This window comes from Hydra vulgaris, chromosome 12 (assembly GCF_038396675.1).
Source record: "Hydra vulgaris chromosome 12, alternate assembly HydraT2T_AEP".
Lineage (NCBI taxonomy): Eukaryota > Metazoa > Cnidaria > Hydrozoa > Anthoathecata > Hydridae > Hydra > Hydra vulgaris.
This window is the reverse complement of record NC_088931.1, coordinates 82,143,813-82,157,790: the sequence shown is the minus strand read 5'-3', so window position 1 is coordinate 82,157,790 and position 13,978 is coordinate 82,143,813. Positions and strand designations below refer to the sequence as shown.

Here is a 13,978-nt window from a genome sequence, read left to right as displayed (position 1 = left end):
TTCACTAACGCTTATTTATACTGTAATAAGTGCAGTTCGGTCAGTTGACACCCATTGTTTATATGTGATCTGATCATCAAAATCAAAATCATTCTTTTCAAACACATTTTCTAAGTAAGTCTTCAAATTTATTTTACCAGGGCAGTTGGAACATAGATGAAAAATGCAGTTTCGACTATCTATATTACAAACACATACTTTCATTAAATCTTTGTAATATATTAAATGGCTGTTAGGAAGAGCAGAGCACATCAGCTTAGCATTTTGATGGTAAGAGCATACACAAACTGAGTGGCTTCCACTACAATCAACAGTAAGGCACCACTTTGGCCTTAGTTCACAGAACTTGCTGAATCCAACTTTGTGTTCAGGGTATAACTTCCTAAATTCCAGATGAAGTTCTTTTAAACAAACTAATATTAAGCGTTTTTGTTTATGAACTTTAACATTATTTATACGCACAGAAACAAAGTCTTTTTTTCATGGACATTGTCTAGCGTATTGGTCAGATTCATATATTTCAATGACTCTCTGCTTAACAATATCCTCCAAAGGATGTCCTTTTTTAGCCTCAGGTTTAGCAAGTATTCCCTTTTCATTTTTCAGCTTTCTGTCTTTCTTAACAAGATGGTCTGAAACTGAAAATGCATTGCAAGTTTTTTTAATTGACCAACTATCAGGAGTTAATGTTAGTAACTGAACTTTTTCTTCATTCAAACTGATTTTTACTTTTTACTTTATTGCATCTAAAAGTTTGTCTAAATCATTACAGTTAATGCACTTTTGCTTTTTCTCAGATATTATTTCTTTTGGGTCTATATCCAATGCTGATGCTACAAGGCTTGTCATACTTGTTTCCAGATTTTTAACTTTTTGCTTTCCATATTCTAATTTGTCACATTTACTTACATTTTTTAGAGGAGATATTTCCAGTAAAGAAGCACTCTTATTTAAAACTGTCTTATTTAGGTCTGAAGAACTAAACTTCTCATCATCAACATCTAATTCTTCATCTTCTTGACTGAATTTTCCTGTAATTTGTTCAATTTTGAATTCATTCAAGCAGTTAGTGCAAAGTTTTTGACCAGGTTTGATCTTAAGTTGACTTGCTGTTAAAATATCGACTTTACACAATCCCTTAATAATTTTTTTCTTGTGGACTTTAAACAGATCACAGCAGTATTTTTGAAGCGCTTCATATTTAGAAATATAGGCTTTTTCATGGTGAAAACATATCTCCTCATTTAGTGTGTCCAATTCTTTGAATTAAAACTTCAACATCTGTGTTCACAATATCTTTTAGTTTTATTCTTCCAATCATTCTACAATAATATGTTTTGTCGCAATCTTCATTTAAAACTTTCCCCACACAACATTTCTCTGTCATTTTTTACTATTTTTTTATTTTTATTACTAATCTAAAAAGTTTAAAAAAGACATAAGCATATAAAACCTCAAAGAAACTAACAAATATCAGACACTGATTACGACAATAATTATGTTATTATTAGTAGTACAAATTAAGACATTATGTCATTAAAAAGAAAACTGAATATATTTATTCACAGATAAATAAAAAATATACTACTGACATCCCCATGACTAACTATTAGACTATGACCTAAGGCTAGCTCATAGTCTAATAACATTCTTCTTTTGAAAATATCATCACTCTCAAAAGGCTACAATCATGTCATAAGATAGAGTATAGGTCTTTAAAGTTTTTTTGGTGATTGTCTATATATAAAACCTCAACATTAAAAAGTTTCATAAATTATTTCAACTTTTTACGCTATTTTCTATGCCAGCAAAGTCAATGTAGTTTATCATAATTTTTTAAAAAAGTGATTTTTCAATAGGCTGCTGAATGTGCTAAATTAATTATTTATGCATAATTTTGATTATTCTAACAAGTGGTGACCCTAAGTACACAAAGGTAACAAAAAAATCCACTTCCTATAAGTAAATATTAAACTGTAACACGTTAAAGTTCGAAAAAATATTTATAATGTTGCAATATTTAGCAACTTTAAGGTGCAATAACTCAAAAACTGTAAAAAATCAGTCAAAAACAACTGCAATAATGGATTATTTGGGTGAAAAACTATTACCCTACAAAATTTCAGGTGATCACCATCTTTATTTAAAAAGTTATGGTTTGTCAAAAATCAAAAAAAACTGCTGTAAGCTCCTGATACACAAATTTTTCGGATTTTGGTCATTTTTAATTCAATCATAACTTTTGAACAAATTTTATCTAACAAAAACACTTCTTCTTTTTTAAAATAAAATAAATAAAAAATTATATATATATATACATATATATATATATATATATATATATATATATATATATATATATATATATATATATATATATATATATATATAAATCAGTTTCTTTAACAAAAAAATTGCTGTAAAATGCTTTTTTTTTAAGACTTGATACTTTCTAAATAAATTTCACATAAACGATGTTAAAAGATGATTTAAATATTCCAAAATAAAACAGTTTTTGTTTAACATAAAACTGCTGAATGTGTATGCAAATTGCCATTTCATACATAAAATACAATCTGCATAACACTTCTTAACAAGACCTCAATTGCTATTTGTAAAACTGTTAATACTTATTCCATACTTCATGTATCTGTGAAATTGTTAAAAATAAAAAATAAATGTTATTTGTAAAACTGTTAATACATATTCGATAAAACAAAATCTTTTTTATTCATTTAGTTATAAAAAAAACATGTTTGTGTAAATGTCAAGAAAAAATACAAATAATTTTATATATAAAAAATGGGAATTTAAGTAAACATAATAAAATTTCTGTATTGAGTTAATTATTCAATTAAACTAGTTTTACTGTAATTTAGTAAACTGCGGTAGTTAAAAAAGTTAATGTCAATAAATATGAAAAACAAAAAAAAAGAACTTTACAGCGTTAAAAATTGTATTAGGTGAATGAGTAAGCATTTAAATAATTAAATACTTTTTATTAATTCTTAAACTTTTATTTCTTGTGTATTTATTTTGTAATATGATTTATATATACTCGTAATAACTTGTCAAACCATCTTATAGTTGCATTAAAAAATAAATCAAAATAAAAAAATTTATAAGTGAAAAAAAAAATTATTACCAGCAATTAATTGCTTTGTATTTTGTTGATTTGGAATAAGTCCTAGAAATGGACCAAAATAGGAGACTGAAAAATATTCTATAAAAGAACTCCCATATTTGCAAAAATACCACCAATCAAAAATCTAAAAAAAACATTAAAAAGGTTATAATAAATTAATAAGATTCAAGTATATAAACAAAACAATAGAACTATTCTTTTAGCGTATTCTTCTTTTTTTATATTTAGTAGAAAGTAAAACTGTTTAATTTATTAGAACTAAGCAAAAAAAAACATACAATAAAACAAAACTTACAAGTATTAAACCAGACAAAAAAGATGATGTTGCAGTTAACGCCACATAAAATTTTGGGGTGAGAGTGGACAGAAACATTATTACTAAACAAATAAAAATGCTTGTCAGAACACAAATTAAAACAATATTTTGCCTATATATCACATAAGAATGAACTTTATCAATAAGAAGTATAAGCTCTATTATATGTTTATATAAAGATAAAGATTTGACAATAGGTGGATGGTGAACAAAGTTGATGGTGGATAGATTTGGATGTGAGTAGATAGTGGATAAGATTAATGCTGGACATGATTGACCGTAGGGACATGGTTGATGGTGGTGAGGAAAACCTTATTTTTTCAGAAACAAAAATTTGTTGTCAAGAACAAGAATTATATAGATTCGTAATTTTTTTTTTTTTGTTAATTCACTTCCTAAAGGCCCAGAAGGCCATTACAGATGAGGAGGCTACTTAGATGTAGTTATAACCCTCTCTCAACTCTATAACTCCGAAACACGAAACTTGACAAACAAGGCCGCTTCGCAGAGAAACAAGTTGAGCGCGGTACTACCAGGGACGTGTTGGGGATTGAACTCGGATATATAATTCAAAAAATTCAGAAATATAATGCAAATTATTTTAAAACATTAGTTGAGTAGATATAGATTATATAGATTAATGAATATAGTTCAAATTATTTTAAAACATTAGAGTAGAGTGATAAGCAGAATGATTTACTCAACTAACATTATATAATAAGAAACATATAGTATAAGGACTTGGGTAGGTTAAAGGAACTTGAAATGTTCACATAAAAAATGAAATCAAAATTTATAACTGTGCATTATTAAAACACTTAATAAACACAACTAACTAAATTTCTATTAGAATTACTTGATGAATAAAGTTTAAGCAGCTATAAACTACATTGATAACAGGATAAACTACATTGATAACAGGTAATGCATAAATATTTCATTAAAACCTTACTAAAAAACTATTTAAATATAAAACATTTAAATTCACCTTCCCAAACCAGAGAGGGCACCTGTAGTCTAGAAAAATGCAAACTTTTCTGAAGTTTAGTACAGTACTTCTAAACACTTTTTAACTGTCAATCTTGCTTACCAAGTAAAACCCTATTACTGCTTATGGTGTGCATTATCAAAACCACAAAAAATTACTTTCTTAACATTTTCTAAAATAGCAGAAATAAGACTGCAGGATAACTTATTGCTTAGGATGCCAAGTACTAGCACTGTTTGAGTCAAGTTATCTGTAATAACTTAAATAAAAACTTTAGTATTAAATTAAACATAATAAATCATCATTATCATTAAATTTTTTACAAACATTTTTTAGAAGAAAATTTTCATCTGCCTTTTTGTCTAATCTAGTTACTCTTTGTAAGACTAATTTAAATTTGGCTTTTCATTTTTTTATCTTTTAAATTTTAGCTACTCTTTAATCAATCAACTTTCTTGTTTTACTATAACATTATGTTTTGATCATTTCTGATCAAATTATTGTCCTAATTGGTAAATTTAATGTTTATCACACTGGTTAATTTGACTCGAATATCACCTACCCTGTTGGCACTAAAGCTCAGAACTTTCTTAACTTCTTACACAATTAGTTAATTTACTGATGTGTCAATTAGATAAGTCAAATCACTTACGATAATTCCTTAATTTTTGTTTTCTCTATGATCCTATATTGTGCTAAGTTTCTCCTTCTTATCCTTATGGCGCTTTAGACAACTCATTAAAATAATCAATTTAGCTTATAGTTGCACTTTTTACTGCTACCTTAGGGTTAACTGGAAATCTTTTTGTGACTTTCATTGTGATGAAACTTAGGCTGGTGTTATTTTTATCCTAAAAATTACGCCTCCAACATTTTTAAATTGATAAATAGCAGCATTCCTAATGGGTTTCCTGCTTTACAACTTCAAGAATTATCATTAACTACTAACCTCTCATGGAAAGAATATAAACAATTTATTGCAAAGTTAGTCTACACTAATATTGCCTTTCTTTATCACCCTCATCAAACTCTTACTCTTGATTTTATATACCTCTCGAAATTTCTTATTTGTCATCTTCAACAATCTTTAATGAATATTGTTGTTGCAAATATATTTTCCTCACACATCAAAGTTAATAAATTCACTCCTGCCATATATATATATATATATATATATATATATATATATATATATATATATATATATATATATATATATATATATATATATATATATATATATATATATATATATATATATATATATATATATATATACAAAGAGAGAGAGAGATAGATATAGCTAAAGTTAAGCGACCAAAAATAATTTTTTTTTTTCGCTTCTTTTTAAACATGAGGAATATATATTGGCTTCAGTACATACATTAACTACTTTATAACCTGCTGCTACAAAGGAATGTGCTGCTACATTGACAGAAGGTTTGGCATGGGACAGGAATTTTTCTTTAAATTACTTTATTCAATTATTTAATTAATTTATACATATACCTATATATATATATATATATATATATATATATATATATATATATATATATATATATATATATATATATATATATATATATATATATATATATATATATATATCACGGCTGTTTCTAATTGAACTTTATGACTTCTTGTGTTTTTTTTAAATAATCACTTAGTAGGTGCTACTAAAACTTTTTAAACTTTTAAAATATTAGAGATAATTTTGTTCTGTAAAAAGAATATAAATACCAACGAAATGTTTTACATATGACATTAAATGAATGATTAAAAAATTTCTTCGATTTTAGATAAAACACGCCAAATAATGAGCTTGACTAAATTTTAGTAATTTGCTGTCATTTTTTATTAAAAAAAAATTGAAAAAGTATATTTTAGATTTTTATTATTAAATATACACATTGCAAGGCCACTTTAACTTAAAAAGAAATTTATTTAAACCAGAATCTTCACTGAAAAAGGCAATATTTAAGTAAGTAAAGCAAATCGCTATTTTTTAACTCCTAAAATATTAAAGGTCACATGATTGTTTTAAAATGTAAACAAAAAGTTATGCATAAAAATAGAATAAATGTTGTAATCCAACCAAGTTTTAAGACATATGGGATAACAGCTAGAGAACCAGAAAATAATTTTTTGATTTTTATATGCTTAAAGGATTGCAATTTTAATAATTTGGTGCCCTTTGCAAAAATATTACAATTTTGATTTAATAGTAATTAAGATAAAAATAGAAATGTATCAAAAACTACTTTTCTTGAAAAATTAGTACAGGGCACCAAAAATTATTTATTTTTGTTAAGTTTAATGTAACTATTTATTTAACAAGGAAAGATAGATCTTTTATATTAATGTCATTTGAAGATTAAAGCATTTATAGAAAAATAAATACTATTACTTTAAAGTTTGTAAATTTTTATACTTTTTATGCTGAAATACTATATATATATATATATATATATATATATATATATATATATATATATATATATATATATATATATATATATATATATATATATATTATATATATATATATATATATATATATATATCTGTGTGTGTATGTATGTATGTATATATATATATATATGTATATATATATATATATATATATATATATATATATATATATATATATATATACATATATATATATAAATATATATATACATACATATATACACACAGATATATATATATATATATATGTGTGTGTGTGTGTGTATATATGTATATATATATATATGAAGAAAATATTATATATTATATATATATATATATATATATTTGTATATACATATATAATATATGTATATACAAACGTATATATATATAATATATAATATTTTCTTTATATATATATATATATATATATATATATATATATATATATATATATATATATATATATATATATATACATATATACACACACACACACACACACACACACATATATATATATATATATATATATATATATATATATATATATATATATATATATATATATATATATATATATATATATATATATATATATATATATATATATATATATATATATATATATATATATGTATATATATATATATATATAAAAACCTAGATAAACAACATATTTGTTTTTTCTTTCACCTGTATTACTTGCATCTGCTAGTTTTATTGGCTCTCTAAGAAACCAAACTATCATGAAAAACACAAGAAACCAAAATTTAAAAATATATTCAAAGCTTATTATGAGAAAATTATAAATACGATCTGAAATCGTAGTTTTTAGCACAGTATTGGTATTTTGTGTTTCACACATGCCCTCTGATTCCGCCATCTTTTAAAAATATTACAAGCCACGAAAAATTATCTATTTTATTATTATAATCCTTATATATTATTTACTTATTTGTAAAAAACAGTGCTTAAACATTGCTTTAATAAAAAGAAAACGCAGAACTGCTTAAAATGCTACTAATTTTAAAATACGTTTTATTTTTTTGCTTGTACGGCGCCGAAAAATGTAAGACATGTAAGAGGGCTTTATATATTTGTGGTTCCTATTAACCCATTACCTGCCAATTTTTTTAAAACATTTATTTTGTAAAATATAATTGTTTTTTTAACTGGAAAAGTATTTATCCAAGTTAAATTAATAAAAAAAAAAAAACATTGTTATAAAAAATACAAAGTCCCATTTGGGGATCGTGGCTGGTATAGCGTAAATAATAGATAATTTCCAAAAATCTCCAAATGGGGATCGTGGTAGGATATGGATTAATGCCGGTTCTTATGAAGAGCCCTCTTATATTGCATTCATTTATCAGACGGGCAACGACCATAGCAACCGTCTACTAATATATATATTGTAGTTAATTAGGTGCTCTCAGAAGTCCTTACTGTCTTATCAAAAAGCACCTCTGGGTTTTGAGTAAGATCTCTTAGATTGCGCCACGGCTGCTCCGTTTAACCGTTTTATTCTTTTAGATAGCCCCTAAAAACTGAACATGCTTAGTCTGATATCATTCTTTTTTCATGTTTCAAGTTTCACATTGGTCTAAATGTCATAAATCTAAGTCACTTTACTGTTTTTAGCGTTTAAACATAGTGTTATTGTCTTTTTGAATTCAGATGAAATAGTGCTTTACACTTTTTATTTTTGTATATAACCTATTACTGTTACAGGTTGAAAAGTAAATTATTTGGTAATGATGAGTTCATATTTTTTATGCATTTTAAACAAATGAAAAAATGTTTTGAAAAGTACGCTACTTGAATATATATGTGGTACAAAGCTTTCCATGTGTAATGATCATTCAAGACGTTTAGGGTTTTCTTTGTTTTTTCAAATTTCTTGCAGTGGTTGTGCTTTTAAAGAAAACTTTTTTTTCTTCTGTTATCAAAAACAACAAACATTGTATATATGCTAGTGAAATTATTGTGAGCATTGTTATGACATTCAGGGAGATTGGGAGAGGGAGAGATGCAATGTTAACTTTTTCCTCCGTAATAAACATGTCACCACCTCAATCAAAATCTAGTTTTTACTATATTAATAGCAAACTTTATGATACTTAAAAATTAGTTGCTGTAAAATGTATAAAAAATGCTGCTACGGAGAATACTGAAACCTGATTCTAATATGAATGATGTTATTGATTGTGATGTTTCTATTGGTGGTACCTGGCATCTTGGTGATGGAGACTCCTTTATTTAGCGCGGTTATTTCACACAAACGTTATGGTGATGACCTTGTTCCAATAAAACTAGAATATATTGTGCATTACCAAAAGCGTAAAGGGAGTCGATTACGTCTTATAAGAAAAGAAATACGGCGAGTAAAATCTGACGGAAAAGCCACATCTGGTAAAGGTTGGCTCACTGATAAAATAATAAACATTTAACAAAACCATGTTGGAATGACTGTTCGGCAAAATTGAAAAAGTCTTTTGGAAACAATAAAACGGTAAAAAATCCATTTGCTTCATAGTTTTCGAATCATCTTAACTTTCTTTTCCGAAGGTAACAAACTTCCGTCGCTATTGGTAGGAGTAGTTTCTAGATTATTAATTGATGTTTGTATTTCATCCTCTAATATAATAGGAGCAAATTGCTTAGTAAAAACTGTAGTTTTTTGACCATTAGGCAATCTCACATATGCATTGTGGGGATTAATTGCCGTGAAGGAATTGAAGAACCTAATGACGATCTTCGTTGAAAGTTAAAAAGATATTTGTGTGGACTGCAATTAGTAGAGGTACAAAATAAAGATCCTGTAGCATGAAGTACATCCGGTAAAACTTTCTTTCAGGATGATAATGGTAGATTTCGAGATTTAAGAGTGAGTAATATTGACTTTAATATAACTCCATTACATCTTTCCACTTGTCCATTTCCAACTAGGTTATAAGAGGTTGTCTTGCTAGTTGCGATACTTTTTGTGAAGAACCACTGTTTTAATTTAAAAGAAATTAAAGATGATCCACGGTCTTAATGAAAATAGTCAGGCATACCAAACATGAAAAATAGATCAGCTAAACAGTTTGATATTGTCTAAGAGTCATATATTTTACTGGATAGGCAAAAAGAAAACATGAGGATTTATCAACAACGGTAATCATGAATTTTTCATGATTACCGTTGTTGATAAATCTTCATGAGTTGAAGAAGATAATGGCTCTTGAATATCCATGGGTATACGCTCAAAAGGCTAATATGCTTTTATTAGATTTGTCGCAATTAGATCATAGTATTTCGGTTTTATTTCATTACATATTCTACCATTTCTGCATATTTGCCTTACGTCTTTCATTGAATAAGGTAGGTTACTTGACCGAATAAAATGATAGAGTCGAGTAATTCCAGGATGGCAAAGTGCAGCATGCAAATCATATGACGACTCTAAACTTATTGCTGCACATCGAACACGAGTAAATGTATCTGGACTACTTTTACATTTCCCTGGAAGACTATGAATATAATACGAATATGGAGACAAGGCTATTCTCCAACGCATTATCTTATCATTCTTTATTTTACTGTTTGATTTATAATCATACATAAATGCTACATAGTGTTGGTCTGTGATAAAAATTAAATATTGATCCATTTTCATTTTTTTAAAGAGTAACAGGTTTTTTGGAAGGCAACAGGTTTTCCATCTTGGTTAAGTGTGACTGATATAGCGAAATCTGAAGCATCAGTCTCTATAGTAAAAGGGATATTCTCATCAATGGATTGAAAAGAAGATTAAACAAGCTCATTTTTTAAGTTTTCAAATACTAATATTTGTTGTTGATTGAGTGGAGATTGGGTAACACAACTAAAAGGTTGAATTTTATCTGAAAATATTCTGATCCATTTGCATTGTATAAAAACATTCCAATAATCTGTTTCGGAGACTTAGCATTATCAGGTGGAGGTAACTTAGAAAGAGGGGCAAGCCGCAGAGGATTGGGTTTTAAGGAATCTTATGATACACGGTAACCCAATAATGTGTTTATTAAAAACACACACGGTAATTTCGAAAGGCATTCTCGTGTATTGCCACAGTTTATTTTTAGCTTTGAAAGCAGTATTTGGCCGATCATCTTTTGTGAAGATAATTTATAGTAAGCAGATCGAAGGTCTAGAGTACTGCTAATTTTGTATTTGGAAATAATGCTTACGATCAACTTATAAGTTTTACCTTTACCTAAGATTAATTAATCTTAGGTAAAGGAAATGGATCTTACTGGGTATACTTATTGATAGTTTTATTCCTGCTAAAACCAAACTATAGGTTTCAGATTTAACATATTCTCTATCTCTTTGAGAATAATGTCGAGATCTAGTGGCAATAGTTTGGCAATCTTTAGTGAGATTAGCAAACAATTCTGAAGGCTCAGTTTTCATTGCTGAAAGTGCTGCAAAAGTTATAAGTGGTCGTTTTGCCACCATATTTAATGGTAATACTTTCATGCAATTCTTGAAAATCGGTACCGAAAATGATGCCTATATATAAGTTATCTAGCGCATGCAGTTTGAATTTATTATAGATTTTGTTTCTTTATTGAAATATAGTTTAATCCATCTGATTTTGCTGAGTAGTTATGGGTCATGATGCATCGGATTGGTGTAACAAGCGGTGTACCACAGAGATCTGTTCTCGGACTGACTCTATTTGTATTATACATAAACGACTTACCGGGAGAACTCGAAACTAGATGTTTTACTTATGCTGATGATACTGAGTTAATAAAACCTATAAAACCAAACACACATTTAAATGATTCGCTAGAACTTCAGGATATTATTAACAAAATTTCAACTAAGTTCAACATGTGGCATATGGAACTAAATTTCGATAAGTGCATGGTTATGCATAAAGGTAAAAAAACCCACATTATGAGTACTCAATCACAAACGCTAATGGGTGTATTATTAAAATTAAAAAACCGAAACAATAAAGGATTTAGGAGTTATTATATCCAAAGACCTAAAAACCCTTGCGCATGTAAATTACATAGTAGCAAAAGCAAATAGTATACTTGGGCTTTTGAAGCATACATTTCAATCAAGAAACGAGCACGTATGGAAAAGGCTATGTACCATTTATATCCGCCCACATCTAGAATTTGCTATGCCTGCATGGAGACCATATCTAGAAGGAGATATCTTTAAAGTTGAACACGCTCAACGAAGAACTACAAAAGTTGCACATTGTATGAAAAATCTTTCTTATAAAGAGCAAATGAACAGACTTAATCTACAACTCAATATAACAACGCTTGAAATAAGAAGAAATTGCGGAGATCTGATCCAAAAAGCTAGAAAACCATTTAGAACTAGTAGAGCGGAAATCACTTTCAACAGGAAATATTAGAGGAAATTTTGTGCGAGAGATTCTCAAAAACTCAGACATTCAACGTAATTTTTTTTTATAAACAGAATTGTTAAGGAGTGGAACAATCTTCCAAATGACATTAAAGTGGTAGTACCCCAAAAAACAGGCTGAAAATTTTTTTTTTAAATTAAATTTTTACAATTTTCATTCATTTATTATATCTACTCTTATAATAATAAAAGGAAATTCAAAAAAAATAAATTTAAAGGCCTGAATAGATTTGGTACTGGATCATAAAGCGCCTTAGCAACAGGCCTTAGAGATATATTTCTTGCAATATCTTAAAAAATACAAGTCCAATTTGTATATTTTTTTTTGTGTGCTCATGACTAAATTGTTCCTTAAAAAGGTTTTATTGACCAACATAATAAAGCAGAAGATTTTGCTTATAACAGTGCTGGTTTTTTTTTGTGTAAAAACGTTATGTACTTTTAGTATTTTTTTAAATTGCGTTTTTCCAGCGATTAACTTTTTGTTTATTTTTTAATTTTTTAACAAAGATAACTTTTTAACCGCTCATTGGAATTTTTTCAAACTTTCAGCAAATTATTCTTGAGTGTATTAGTGATAAAAAATCAAAGAAAATCATTTTTTTTTATATTAAAGTATCAAAATTTAAACTTTTGCAAGCTCTACTTGTACTTTTTTCTTTTTATTGACAGAATTTTAAAGTTATATGTTATTTATTGTATAATTATATATAAATATATATAAATATATAATATATAAATATATATATATAAATATATATATAAATATATAATATATAAATATATAAATATAAATATATATATGTTATTTATTGTATAATTTTTAATTCAGCAGAATTTTTGAACATATATAAAACTACTCATAAAGTTTGCTTTGTAGAACATAAATGGTTCCCAAGATATTCTTGTTAAAAAAAGGTTCATTTTTTTGCCTAAATTGTGCTAATTTATGCGCATAATTACCGAGCAGGGGGTTAAAAAAAAATAATTTTGTTATTTTTTGAAATAACTTAATTTAACACTTCAGAAAAACATAAATGTTCTCATATAATATCAAGATTTAAATTTTTTTCTCTTAAAGGGTAATACCACCTTAAAATATCAAAATTAGTCTATGAATTTAAAGTTTTACTTGACAGGCTAAGCTTGGGCTGCTATAGTGCACCATCTACTGGTGGTGGGCTGCACAGTAAGTTTATATAAATTTATATTTATAAATACTCTGTGAAATATTATTTATGCAGAAATATATATTACTAATGTAGGAGTTGTACAAGAATCATCTACTAAACGCATATAATTAAGGAGTAAAGACAAGCTTACTATATTAAACCAGCTGATGGTGTCAGGAGTTGGACATATCAGGAAATATTTCATGAACTGGTTTATATTAGAATCTAATTCTAGTACCAATCCAACATCTGAATATAATAAATATCCAGAAATTTTCATAGTAATTTCTCCTTTAGATCTTGAGATATTTTATTCTACGTAATCGTGCATATTGGAAATTTTCAAATGGCAAAAAACACGTTTTAAAAGCAATAAACTTTTTAAGTCAACTAACAACCTCCAATATAGTAAGCTTGTTGTTTTTCTGATTCATTTTTTATGTCTAAGTAACATTTTCTTATACTTTTAAGGATTT

The 13,978-nt window shown here is 26.8% G+C and overlaps 1 protein-coding gene across 3 annotated transcripts in view; it reads right to left on the bottom strand.

Annotated features, from left to right (window-relative positions):
• LOC100210820 (suppressor of tumorigenicity 7 protein homolog) overlaps nt 1–7,916 on the bottom strand; it is a 45,328-nt gene extending 37,412 nt beyond the window's left edge. The window contains exons 1-3 of one of the 3 annotated variants that reach the window (XR_010642762.1): nt 7,570–7,828; nt 3,441–3,523; nt 3,146–3,269 (exon numbers count right to left, since the gene is read on the bottom strand). Coding sequence is in view for 2 of the 3 variants with exons in the window: in XM_065814670.1 (XP_065670742.1) it covers nt 3,146–3,269; nt 3,441–3,523; nt 7,570–7,792 (430 nt within the window). In the remaining variant the exon portion in view is untranslated. Of the gene's footprint in view, nt 1–3,145; nt 3,270–3,440; nt 3,524–7,569 lie in introns of all 3 variants that reach the window. The other 2 variants (XM_065814671.1, XM_065814670.1) reach the window with 2 other exon arrangements.
• Between the last annotated feature and the right edge of the window lie 6,062 nt (nt 7,917–13,978).